The sequence below is a fragment of the Pterocles gutturalis genome, unplaced genomic scaffold (genome assembly GCF_000699245.1).
Source record: "Pterocles gutturalis isolate BGI_N339 unplaced genomic scaffold, ASM69924v1 scaffold16849, whole genome shotgun sequence".
NCBI lineage: Eukaryota > Metazoa > Chordata > Aves > Pterocliformes > Pteroclidae > Pterocles > Pterocles gutturalis.
This window is the reverse complement of record NW_010136047.1, coordinates 4897-18642: the sequence shown is the minus strand read 5'-3', so window position 1 is coordinate 18642 and position 13746 is coordinate 4897. Positions and strand designations below refer to the sequence as shown.

The window sequence follows — 13746 nt, the reverse complement described above, 5'->3', positions numbered from 1 at the left end:
CTGAAAGTTAAGACATAAGAACTAGTCTCTCAATTACACATAACTTCAATTTGCAGATGAATAGGTTTCCCAAATGAGTAATTTCCTATTTCCCAGGGAACTTCCTATTGTAAAAGATAGCACTAGAAGAACAGCTGAAAGACCACAGAAGGTAATGAACAGGAGACAAACTGAATTGCAAGGATTATCCAGCCAAAAGAGAGCCCAAGATGACTAGGTATGCTGGGTAATGCCAACTCAAATACTCAAAATGGGCCAAGTGGTCTCCAAAGGAAACACAGCAAGGTACTCCATCTGTCACAGCTGTTTGTGGACTGAGCAGAGCAGGGGATTAGTGGCCTAGTAAGAATGCTTGTCCTGGCACTTCTTCCCAGCCCTTCCTAATGTCTATAAAAAGAGAAGGTGGCTAAACTTATTACCTTCATGCAACACGAAGCAAGGAATCTCCTCTGAATTCTTCCAGAACAGTGTATTCCTTGTTTTCATACAGCAAAGCACAGCATATCACAGAGGACATACACATCTCCATATATTTTCATTTTGCAGTGAAAACAGCTACACAGTGTCCACTGCTGACAGCCAGGCTTATTTAGAGGCTAAACCTTCACTTCATTGTTACAAAGTTTCCCCAAGAATCTGAAAAGCAATTTACCAGCAGAGCCAGCAAATCTCATTTCAAATAAGATGCCACCGGAGCCCGAGTCCGTACCTAACAGTGGTCCTGGCAGTGCTATATCTTTCCGGAATACTTTTTTGCTAGCCAGCTGCTTGGAAGCCTCTTTACTTTTCATTGTGAGATGCACTTTCTTTTCCAACAAATACAGTTGATGAAAATCTTAGAGCAGAGTCCAAGGTGATGCTTTGTTTCTTAGTGACAGTATCTACCTATTTTTTCCAAGCATTAAGTCTGCAGTCTCACTTTGCTGTTCCTTGGAGGACCAGCTGAACCTGTTCCTGGCACATGCACGTTCAGCAAAGCAATGAGACACTGAATCTTCAGTATCTATGGAGGAGAATAAACCCAGTATTTAAATCTGTTTCCCAAGACAGATTCTCCCAAGTAGGTTGTTGGAAAAAATAGCCAGGCACACATCATTTTTTCAAATCTGAAACATGAAGCACACAGATGCAGAACACATGCACTCCACATAGCCACTGCTAACCGAAAATTAACCTGGATAAGCATCAAAAGGCAAAGCCAGGTTTACACAGTAAATTAAGAAACAGGCAGCAAAGCAAAGCGAGAAATACTGAAATCTATTTTTCCTGAGCTGTTCTGAAGTTTTAAGAGTACAGTCAGTGTTAACTTTCACATTGCTTATCAATTAATGGGTAGCTTTGTATAAAAGCCTATAACCATATTTAAACAATAAACCTAAATTTCAAACAGATCTAGCCATTCTTTAAGGGTATGTATTTTCTATATAAGAAAAAATGTAGACTTAGAAGGGTAAACTTATCAACACATTTTTACTGCATTGTCTACCATCCAGTTGCTTTTTTAAAATTAAAACATGTAATAAATATTTGGACTATTTTGTTCAACTATTCAGTTGTTACAATCCAGCTTTTCATCCTGCAAGGTGTCAAACACTATAAATAAGACAGGACCTATCATCAGCAAGAGGCATTTAATAAAAGTAACAGCTAAAATAAACCATGGCTTTGTTTAAAACTGAACTGTAACTGTTTGAAATGGGACTGTAACATTGTACTGAAAGTGTTAAGCTGATATACTCAGACCTAGCAGTATTCTTCATAGTGGCTGAATATTGCTATAATAAAACACAACACAATACCAGGCCCCTTTCTTTTGTAACTGTGTCATAATTAATGTAGTCCCAAACTAATACTGAACCTTAGGAGTGACCTTAGTCATTGCTTAGAAAAGACTAAGCAGTGACAACATCCATTTTAAGCAGAATTTCTTTTCACTCTGCTAAATAAAGCATGAAAAAGCAAGAGCGTATCTTTTAAACTACCTGACATGTGATGTTATATCGAATTTAAACAGAACTGACATAACAAGTGCATAAGCATTAAGGATGTACCATCCTGATTAAGTACATATTTTAAAGGGTAAGAGAACAGCACTAAATGCTTAACATTAGACTGTGATTCCTGAAAAACAGAAGTTCTCTGTTTATTAGCAGAACAAACACAGGACAAGTGGCACAGAGACTAGGTATACTTTATTTGATATACTTATTTCCTTGTGAGACAGTCCTTATTAAAAACATTTTTTTTTCATTAATCTAACAGATTTGTGTTGTGGACTCACAATTTAAACCTGAATGGACTAAATAAGTTTTATATTTGGCTATTTGCCCATTTTAGAGATATATCAAAACAAAAACCAGCCTAGACTGGTTTTAAAATTGAAAGTATTAACAACAATTTGATTTAATAATCCTATGAATTATCAGTTTGCTTTTCAAAAATCTGAATTAATGCTAAAGGTATACAGTAAAATTAAGTCAAAACTTATTTATGGTGTTTCTCCCAACCCAATTCCCAAAAATCACATAGAATGAAACACCTACTAATGGAATTTGACACTAATTAAACTGGGATAAGAGAAGCTCTCCCTTTTTGGGTCCCCCCTGCAACAGCCAAAAGGAATAGGATGCTTATTTCACATGCAGCTGATATCTACCACTCAGGGACTGGTAATTCTTGCCAGCTCCTTGATACAAATCCTATCTACCATGTCTATGATTAATTTGTTGATTTGTTTCATTTTAGAGCCTAGTTCATGAGCAGGTTATTTTCTCTGGTTTTAACAGCTTTTACTTTGTCTAGCAAATACGATGCAGATTGTTAAAATTGTGAAGACCTGGCTAATTCTATTATTCCAAAGCCAAAAATGAGCTTTTATTTCTTTCTTACTGCAAGTTTCACAACATGGATTGTCCTTTCCAACATGCTTCAGGAAACACAAGAACAACAAACAGAAATTAGAGTTGGCCTCAGAAGCACTCGGAGACCCTGCCTGGGACCTTAGGAGCTCCTCTGCTGTGCCAGGCTGGCAGACAGCAGCTGATGTGCAGTGACTAGAACACACCAATTCTGCAACCTCCAGTTACCATGGACCCAAGTGGTAACACACAACAACCCTAACCTGGTAGGGCCTGTGGCACCTCTGTCTCATCACATGGTCAAGAGCACTCACTCTGGCACAAACTACCTTTCCAGGCAGGAAAAATGGAACTCTAAGTACAGGAACCAGGTCTGAGGGCTAAGGGAAGAGTTGTAGGCATGAGGCCCCATATAAAGTGTTTTTTCTCAGGGCACTTGCAACCAGCATCACATTCTAGCAGTCTGGCTATTGTCAGCCAACCATAATAGTGGCAAAATTTCAAGAGTTTCAGCAAAACGGAAGTTATGTCCAATTATTGTATCCTTTTTCCAGTATTGTTACATTTTTAAAATGTAGTAAATAATGGAATACTTGTAACTTTCATTTTCAAAAATCAAGTAAAGTAACCTCTGGTTTGGCAGATGTACCAGCAAAAAGGTGGTTTTTTTTCTTACAGCCTTTTGACTTATCTGGAAGTACGTACTTTTATGTACTTCTGAAAGTACATAAAATGTGTTTTTTACCAAAAAGGAGACAAAACTAGGATAAAGTCCAGAGCTATCTACTGGAGTTTATGTATCTGTGTTGAAGGGCAGAATCTGTGCTCTTCCTTCATAAACACTGTTCTAGTCACTTTCTCAAACACAGATCCACAGAGACGTTCTAGGGTTTTAAATAGTCCCCCCAGCATGTATCACTGCCCGCCAGCAATAAATGCTATGGTCCTTGACTTATTCATGTTTTCATAAAAATAAATACCTTTTAATTAAACAGATTTTCCCTTCTTTTTGAAATTACATTTGAGTCAGAGGGATGAGTGGTTGCTTAGTTCTAAAAGAAAATCTAAATTATTGAATGGGTTCAGATTTATGTAGAGATAATTACAGAAAAGGTAGGTTTAGCTGTGAGAACACTTGATTCTTTAAGCCCCAAGCAGTAAGTTTACTTAGTCCTATGACTGCATCCTCCAACCCAGTGATTCAAACTCCTGCTTTCTGTCACAAAGATTTTGGCTACTGAGGATACATCCCATCCTTAGTAATCACATGCAAAATAATTATTAAAAAAATCTTAAACCTAACACGTGCAGGTATTAAGCTCTTTTTATCCTGATCACTTATCCAAGACTGAAGGTTAGAAAAATTTTATTCATTTTGGAAGTAGAAATACTGCTATTTATGATGTTCTAATTTTCCATTTCAACATCAGTAAAGCAAGGAATTATTAAACTACCTGCATATCAAGCTCTCTGAAAGACTAGTGAGCACTTACATAGTACTTAATGGACCATATACATAGGCAAACAGAAACCTGACGCTGATGGTGCCAACATAGTTTCTTTATCAGTATAAACACATGAAATTTTATTCCAATTCATACTGTTTCTTACCCTCCCTATCATACTCACTGATCAAAGTTTGGTTGGGCTTTAAATATTTCAGAGTATAGTCAACAGTCCTGGATACATAACTGCAGTGGGTTAACCTCGGCTGGATGTCAGGTGCCCACCAGGCCCCTCTCTCACTCCCCCTTCAGCAAAATAAAGGGGGAGAATAAGATGAAAAACTCGTGGGTCAAGATAAAAGCAGTTTAATTAAAGCAAAGGCCAAGGCCATGCACAGAAACAAAAGGTAAACAAAGATGTTATTAACAGAACAAAAAGGTAAACAAAGATGTTATTCTCTGCTTCCCCTCAGTAAGCGATGTCCAGCCACTTCCAAGGAAAGCAGAGCTTCAGTGTGTGCAGCAGCTGCTCCTGGAAACAAACCCAGTAACCAATGCCCCCTCCTCCTCCCTGCCCTTGGCTGTTATGGCTGAGCTGAGGTCACATGGTCTGGAACAGCCAATCCGGGTCAGCTGTCCCGGCTCCGCCCCCTCCCAAGCTGTGTGACACACCCCCTGCTGGCTGCCAGGGTGACACTCAGCACTGGGAGGGTGCTGGGGGGGACTGACTCCAGCTCAGACAGACCCAATACAGTAACACAAGTCATGTAGTACCTCAATCCCCCATGGATTCTTTGTGTATATTGAAAGGTACCTAAATTCAATTTTGCATAGAAATCTGAATCACAAATAATCAGATGTTTTAAAAGATTCAAGAAAAAAAATCAAGCTATTTTCCATTTAATAATGCTATCTGCAAAGCTAAGCTTCTTGTTTAGAATGGTTTTACTTAAAAGTAGTGGGAGTTTACTATACACTGGTTAAGAAGATTTTCCTCTCTGGTTTACAGGAGGACCAAAGAATTACATAGTAAAACTAAGTATTTAGAGACAAGTAAATTAAAACAAAAGCTTGTGTGTTTCAGAAGGGGGTTTTGATAATAAAACTTAACAGTGAAGAATTCGTAAGAGCTGGTGAAGCTTCCCCTCTCAAAAGTGGCATAGAAAGTAAACTATCATTGAAGATTTTATGTTATAAATAGTTAAGCTTCATTATTCCTCTGAAACTCTGAGAAAAAAAAAAAGCTGGAATTTAAATCTCTTGTTATAATTCTGAGGTAATCTTTAAAATATTAAATTCTAACTGCACTGTGGAATAGTTTTATAGTGTTGTTATCAAACATTACATTAGAGACAGCCTTGATCAAATGCTTTTCCTGTACTAGAGTTGTATTTTGCAATTAGAATTTGTGTCAATCTGATGGGGGCAAGGGGGAGAAGTACTCAACAGGAGTGAAAGCACACTATAAAAAGTTATCTAACACCAAAAAAAGATAAAAGTTTTTGTTCTCTACAAGTCCACCAGCAGCTTTAGTCTGGTCTAGAAACAAGAAGCATTCTTACAAGCGTCTTGGTAAAAAACTACAAGCTTTTTGTTAAATAAAAGGCTTTTAGAGGTTCCATGTGACTGCTTGTATAGCCTTGTTCTTTGGTTCTCTGTAAGCGTTAACAATTATTTACAATCTATCCAATAGCTTTCTCTATGCTTCTCTTCTACTCCCGTGAACACTGTTTTATTTCAAAAAATCTCTACAAAACTTATGGGGAAACAGCATAAGATGTCATAATAGCTCATCTGATTGTACAGACCTTGGAAATAGTCTAATTTTAAGTGTTAGAGAATCAGATCTACATGATTAAAAACTAAGTAACAAGAACTAGCCACAACCAAAAGTTAGTTTATGACTGCTCAAAAACAAACCAACCACTACCCTAAGGTAATTTTTAAAATAAATATCTGATGCAGAGTCAGTAACCTAATCAATATATTACCAGAAAGTGGTTACACCACTTGCTATATTAAAGAAGCGTGGCCAGCAGGTGGAGGGAGGTGATTCTCCACCTCTACTCTGCTCTTGTGAGACCCCCCCTGGAGTGCACCGTCCAGCTCTGGGGCCTCCAACATAAGAAGGACATGGACCTGTTGAAGCAAGTCCACAGGAGGGCCACAAAAAATGATCAGAGGGCTGGAGACAGGCTGAGGGAGTTGGGATTGTTCAGCGTGGAGAAGAGAAGGCTCCGAGGAGACCTTATAGCAGCCTTCCAGTACCTAAAGAAGGCCTACAAGAGAGATGGGGAGGCACTCTTTATCAGGGAGTGTAGTGATAGGATGAGGGGTGACATTTTCAAGCTGAAAGAGGGTACATTTAGATTAGATATTAGGAAGCAATATTTTACTGTAAGGGTGGTGAGACAATGGAACAGGTTGCCCAGGGAAGCTGTGGATGCCCCATCCCTGGAGGTGTTGAAGGCCAGGCTGGATGAGGCTTTTGAGCAACCTGGTCGGTGGAGGGTGTCCCTGCCCATGGCAGGGGGGTTGCAACTTGATGATCTTTAAAGTCCTTTCCAACACAAACTATTCTATGATTCTCTGATGCATAATGGTCTAAACAGAGCATGTCATTGCAGGTTGTGGGCGTTTTTCCCCTCCCCTTTCCCTTTTAAGTCTTTTGGTTTGCAACACTTCAGTTTAGACAGCTACAGCAGGAAGCCATTCAAGAATAATTCACTGTTTAAGTAAGTAGTATCTGGCTGGTACTCATTGCACAGTCATGTAATGCATCTCCTAATCACATCAAAATTTCTTACATTAACCATGCACCACAGGAAAAGAAAAAATAAATTCTGCTAGGGAAGCAAACTAACTTTCGTACATGTGTAATAAATGGCTGACAGCTTCCTCATCATCAGAAGCTAAAGCTCTGTCAGTTACTGTAGACAACAATGAAAACCAACTGAATTGGCAGCTACAAGTACCAGATAACAGGACCAGCTGTATTAGTGCTACAGTGGTAAACTACAAAGCTAAAGTTTGAGAGACAGAAAAATACAAGTATTTTGCTTTTAATAAACCTGGAAATGGTCAAACATACCCTAAAAATGCTCATGGTAATAAACATACCTCAATGTAAAGGAATACAAGTTAGAAGTTTTACCCATTTTCTGTTATTTACTCCTTCCATTATTCCTCTGAAAAGCACAAGTATCATTGGCAATGTATGCAGGTGTGCCAAAAACAAATAATTCTCTTTGGAATAATACAGAACACTTTCCAAACGTCTCTTTTTGTGGTTAAAGTATTTTAAACCCTAGATTGAGAACAAGGAACTAAAATTTTAACTGACTCAACTAATTGTTCTGATTAGAGACCTCTTAATCACAGTCAACAAAATTAATTTCATGTTTCTCCCCAACACAACTTGCACTTTAAATATTGCTTCCTATCACCAGTCATTTTCTTAGTCCATAACACAAATGGAAATAGCTGTAGTTTTAAATACATTATACATAGGAAGAATCATGCACTTACCAAGTGAACATAAGGCACAAAGTATCCAAAAAGTGCAGCTGGGATCCCAAAAGCCCAGATTCGGTAACTGAGAACTTTGAAAACGGAGAAATTGCATATCTTTTTTTCAGGAAGAAATTTGAACTTTCCCTTCTTTCCTCCCTCCTTGTCTTTGGCATGGGAAACAAGAGGTTTGTACGTAAAGCCAGCCAGGAACAGAATAAACATAAGGATGCACAGGACCCGCAAGGTGTTGTATAGGCCAACAGAATCGAGCAAAACTCTCAAGAGGAAGGGCAGTGACACGGTGAACAAGCTGCTGCCTGCAGTGACAATGCCATTCACTAGTCCAAGGCGTTTCTTGAAATAGTGCCCTAGAATGACCAAGGATGGCTGGTATGCAAATGAGCAGCCACAGGCAAATAAGATTCCATAGGTGAAATATAGAGGTTCAATGGTGCTATATCAGAAGAAAAAAGAAAAAAAAATCATTAGTGTTTCATACAACACTGTATGCTCACGTTCACCTACTTTTTCAACGATTTGACATGTTTACAGAAGTGAGTTAAGAGTTTGTGTCTACTTCTAGTTGAAATACACGGTGTCAGCTTAATTCAGCAATTATTCTATTTTCTTCCACTAGAAATTTCATAAAATTCACTGAATAGGCAAAAAGCAAAATTACATTTAAATATAATTAGACCAAATAGTCTTATTAAATAAAGTTTTAAAAATCGTTGTCAGGGTGAATTAGCCAAAAGTAAGTTCAACCATTGCTGGGTTTTTCTTTTCCAAAGAAAATTACATTGTTTTGATTTACACACTTCTCCACTGTGCTAGCAGTTCAAACATAATACTGAACACACCTCATGAATCCAGAAAAATCAAGTATTTACATAGTTTATCATGAAAATACAACAGCAAAAGTACTAAACATTATTGATACTAAAAAATTAAACAAGAATACTGTCAAGCTTTGGCAATATAATACAATATTAGTAAATTATAGCCTTTTTAGGTATTAATTTTTTAGACAAATAATCTTTTTTATTAAGTATTCTAAATTCAGTGTTTTGATCGAGATATTGGATATGCTAAGGAAAAAAATTAAGAATGAAACATTTCAGCTCATATTAAGGAGGATCTTCATCCCAAGGCTCTCCACCATTACCTTCTACTATACAACTGAAATGAAGCAGAGCCATTGTATTAGATCACAGGCAGACATATGACATTAAAAGGTACTTGTACAAGAAATCTTAACAGTATGAAGTAACAGTGTTAATATAATTAATTACATCAGTATTTACTATTAATAAGTCAAAGAAAACATCTTTTACATTTAGACGGAAGAGGCAATGTGTGAGAAATATTTTTATAATATTTGAGGTGGCAAATGATGATTTAATTTTTTTTAATACTATGTTTTCAAGGAACCATGGCCTCTCTTTTATCAGCTAATGTGTTTTTAAAGCAGTTATAGAAAACCATTTAACCTGTTAGCCAATATATTACCAGTTTGTTTTTAAGAAGTATGAATGTGTTATTTAGTGCTTTTCATTGTAGGATGTTACCTGACAGCGTCCTAATATACCAAAAAACACTCTGCAAGCTTCCCATACAATTACAGAAATTCTCAGAAAGTAGTATTTGACTGAACTCTGGTTTTGTGTATTCTTGTGAAAAAAAGTGTATAACATAATATTGTTACTTTCTACATTAAACTATCAATTTCTAAAACTGATTATACACAAGGTAAGCCAGCAGAAACAAAATAAGGTGGAAAGACTGATTACCTTTATCAGTGGAAAATAACCAGGAAAAATAAAAATAGAAGTTATAAAATGAGAGGAGGAACATAATATATATAGTAAGGACAGAGAACTTCTGCGTCCATCTGTAGATTCAAAGACTTTGCAGCATGACATACATAGTAAAATATTTTCCTGCATTACAAATACTTTTATATATCAGCTAAGAGATAAAATTTATATTTATAATTCAGTATGTAACAAAAGCAGTAAATCATACTTAAATTTATCTGCTGTACAATATTCTACTTCTAGAACATTGACTTCCATATCTGAACTATATTCCCTCAGTTATCTGATAACATCATAGGCATAAATCATTTTAGTGTAAGTATCATAATGAAACATCAAGAATGCACATTAACATGGCATGTACTCTAACAAGAATTCACCTCTCCTCTAAAAGTGCTCCTCAAATTCTAAAACAAGATTCAAATAAGCTATTTTTGAAACCTTTACAAAATAACTACCTTTTGCATGCCTCTTCTGTGCCCTTGTTCCATGGGATATCAGAGAAACACAACGATGATAGCATTTTGGTCAAAGACAATATCTTTATTTTATCAAGAGGTTTAATTTATAATAATGAGACTGTTTCAGTATTCATCACTTAACATGCTGCTGAGAAAGCAAGGAGGAAGACAGACTTTTCCAAAATGCATTCTTTTAGTTTTTACCTCACCTGTGGTAACAAGCCTCTTAAAACATACCAGGAAGTGAGGTTTTGCTTGTTTTTGTTTGCTTTAATAAAATTAATTGAACAAAATATTTGCACTTGGATTAACCAAAAAATAAAACAAAGATCAGAAACTTGCCCAAGTAACAAGAAAACAAAGCTTTTTTTCCCCCCATAAATTATTCCAAGAATAAATATAAACACTACTCTCAGCACCTAAGACAGCACTATTTTCCTCCTCTTCCTGTAAATTTATGGATATGTTTTCACATTAGGGGACATACGCCCAAACTAGACATTAGCCCAGGCACAGTGCCACACAGTGTGGATATTCATCACAGACAGCTCACACATCTATCTGATTCAGAGTACAGGCATAGAAAACACATTTTCACAAGCCTGCCTGTACAAAAACATTTCCATCTATGTAGGAAACTCTTCTGAATTTTTTTGCTTTTGAATGTTCCTCTGCTTATTCTGCTAAAGGTGGGGGAAAAAAGCAGAGTGAGAACAGAGCTAACTGTGGCTTATTTTCCTTCTACTTCTTACCCTAACTTCACTATCCAATTTCTGCTGACGACTAGAACGAGTAAGTTTCCCGTTTTCTCATCTTCTACTGGGCATGTGCAACAGATCAACCATTCTAACTTCTTAGTATTTATTCTGCAAAAGTTACAGAAATATAAAAAATGAAGTGTAATCTGGAGAAAAAAAAAACTCAACTACTATTTGAGTTTTTTCAATAACACAAGAAAGAACTGAGATCACCTTAATAAAGCCAATAAGCCCTAAGTTTATGTCATTATACCAAGGTTTTCACTATCTCTGCATTTGGTGATTGGAACAGTAAGAATAGAATAAAACATCAGATTTTACTAGAACATTAACACCTTCCTGGAGTTCCTACTGCATATTTATCAACATTATAACAGTATTTTAAAAGCAAATTGAGAAGACAGGGCAGGGGGGAAGACAGAAACAATGGTTTTGTACCTGCTAACACACTGCATACATCAAGCAAACATACAAGTTTATCCAGGACAATGCTCCTGATCTTATAGTATTAGTCTTGCTGTTGATATATATATATACATAGTGGTTCCTGTTAAATAGGGAGTGTTGTTATGAGGTTATATTATATTTTTTAAATTCCTTTTGAAGTTGAAAGTACCACTTGGAGATTTCACAAGTCATAGACAGACAAAAACAAAGCCAGGTTTCTACTCTAACCAATAATATAAAGTAGCACTGCTTACTCCTTCATATTCTGTTGATAGGATCAGCAACTACCCCTACACTGTAAAATTGACGAAATACTTTTAACATAAAAAAGATAATTTCTTACCTTACAAAAGAACTTGAAAGGAGTCCAGCAAACCCAGCTGCAGCTCCAATAACAGCTACTTTTCGACAGCCAAACAGGTCTGTGAATATGCTGACTATTGGAGAACAGAAGAAGACCATCCCCATAGAAAGAGAGGTCACCCATGCTGCAAAATAGAAAAACAGCATTTTAGAAGACAAGTGATTTAAGCTTTTGGCTAGTATTAGTTTTAGTTCAGCAACATGAAACCTTAGAAAAAAGCTGATGAACAATTGGGTAACTATTTTTAAAATGTTTAAATACATTTTAAAATATATTTACTTAACACGGGTAAAAAAAGCCTGACCAATTTATGTAATCAACCAATTTAGACCTCATCAGCTCAAGGAATGCAATTACCTACAGAAGTTATTACTTTTACTTTCCTTTTTTTGTTAAAAAGACAATTACTCCTCCAGTAACTAACCTAGTATTCAAACTGATGACTAGGCCATTAAAGATACCTTTGAGGCTCCATATCCATTACTACATCAATTAGCACATTTCACTTGATATAATTCTAGACTTTTAAGTAGCTAGGTTTGCTGAAAAAAAATAACAAATATTTAACTTACTTACATAGATCTAGATCATATTGAACATTATTAATGAGTAAACAAAAATAGGCTTTTATACTGTAATATACATATTAGGAATATGATTTTACTTTAAACAAAAAGAACTTGAGCTAGTACAACCATTTCCATATATAATGGGAAAATGTCACTATATCTGATAGTGGTCCAGTGTTATAGACATTGTTAAAACTGTACTTGTTTATAAATGAGTCCTTAGATCATTAAGATTCAGTGCAGCTGAGTACACTAAAGTTTCAGCCACAAGTGTGTTCTTTATTCTAAGTGTACCAAAAATACCTTCACATAACTTAGGTAAAAGAGAATTTGATTCATTTAAAAGTCACTTTCTGCTTCACTTCATACAGGTGTCCAGGACCACATCATTTACCTGTTATCATCTAATCATTCTTTCAAACATGCATAAACAGTTCTCCCAGGGGATAAAGGTAAATCAAGCTGCTCTAGCACAATAGTTATAATAAATATATTCAGGTGGGCAGATGTCCCCATTTATTTGGGGAAAAAAAAATTGGTCTAAACAGGTAGTGGAAACAGCTGCTGATGCAAGTTGCATTACAAAAAACATTTTAACTTCTTTTTGAATTGTATGAAAGATGAAAGAACTCTTTCAACCTGGAACGGATTTAAATCTGTGTAACTAGAATTTTCTTTAGAATATCTTTCCTAAAGACACAATTAGATAAACAACTGTGATTCAATGATAAGGGCAGATAAAAATATCAGGAAAAAATATAACTAAGAGACCTAAGAAGAATATTTGCAAGCATATCTATCAATACCAATACTTAGAAATGATGTTGTTAAGGTGACAATGAGCCCTACACATCAATGAAGGCCCCACTGTGCAAAGCTCTAAAGAAAACAGAGTAGAACAAACAAGCAAACAAAAAAAAAAAATGTTTCTTCAAAGAGTTTACAATGTAAATGAAAGACAAAAGAGAACAGATGACTGGAAAAATAGAAATGAGAGTACCAGAAATAAATCCTTTATTTTAGGGCAAACAATGATCTCAATGAACCATGACCTAACTGTTTGGGAGCTGGGGGAGAGGGGGGGCAGCTGTTTTTTAGGTTTTTTGAGCATGTTATAAATATAATGGAGTTTCAAGATGCAACCTTAGGAAGAGATGCTTTTATGGGCATTTCCTGGGTATAACTAACCCAGACAAGATAGCCTGCCAGCCTTGCAGCAGAAACGAGCTGTATGAAGGGAAAGCACAGCAGATGAGGAAGAAAAAGGCCCCTGTGACACTGATGAAAGGCAGAAACCAAATTTAGGAAAGATCTGTCCTTTCTCTTCTTCTGCAGTCAAGGAAAGCCCAAATGTGCCTTGGGTGTGGCAAGAGATGACTTAAGAGATCTGTCCCCTTTTACAGCCCAGATGGCTCCTGATGTTGCAAGATATCGTTATACCAACTACACTCTGTAAGCAGGAGTCGGAGTAAACATTCTCATACAGCCTGGAGACCAGCCACTTGTAAAGCTTT

The 13746-nt window shown here is 36.4% G+C and overlaps 1 protein-coding gene across 1 annotated transcript; it reads right to left on the bottom strand.

Moving 5' to 3' along the window:
• Window positions 1–652: 652 nt before the first annotated feature.
• LOC104468132 (monocarboxylate transporter 10-like) lies at window positions 653–11787 on the bottom strand (the record flags this gene model as incomplete). Its single annotated transcript, XM_010082160.1, has 4 exons — window positions 653–806; window positions 920–1003; window positions 7832–8270; window positions 11643–11787. Coding segments are annotated over 4 exons (822 nt in total), but the record flags the coding sequence as incomplete, so codon positions are not given.
• Between the last annotated feature and the right edge of the window lie 1959 nt (window positions 11788–13746).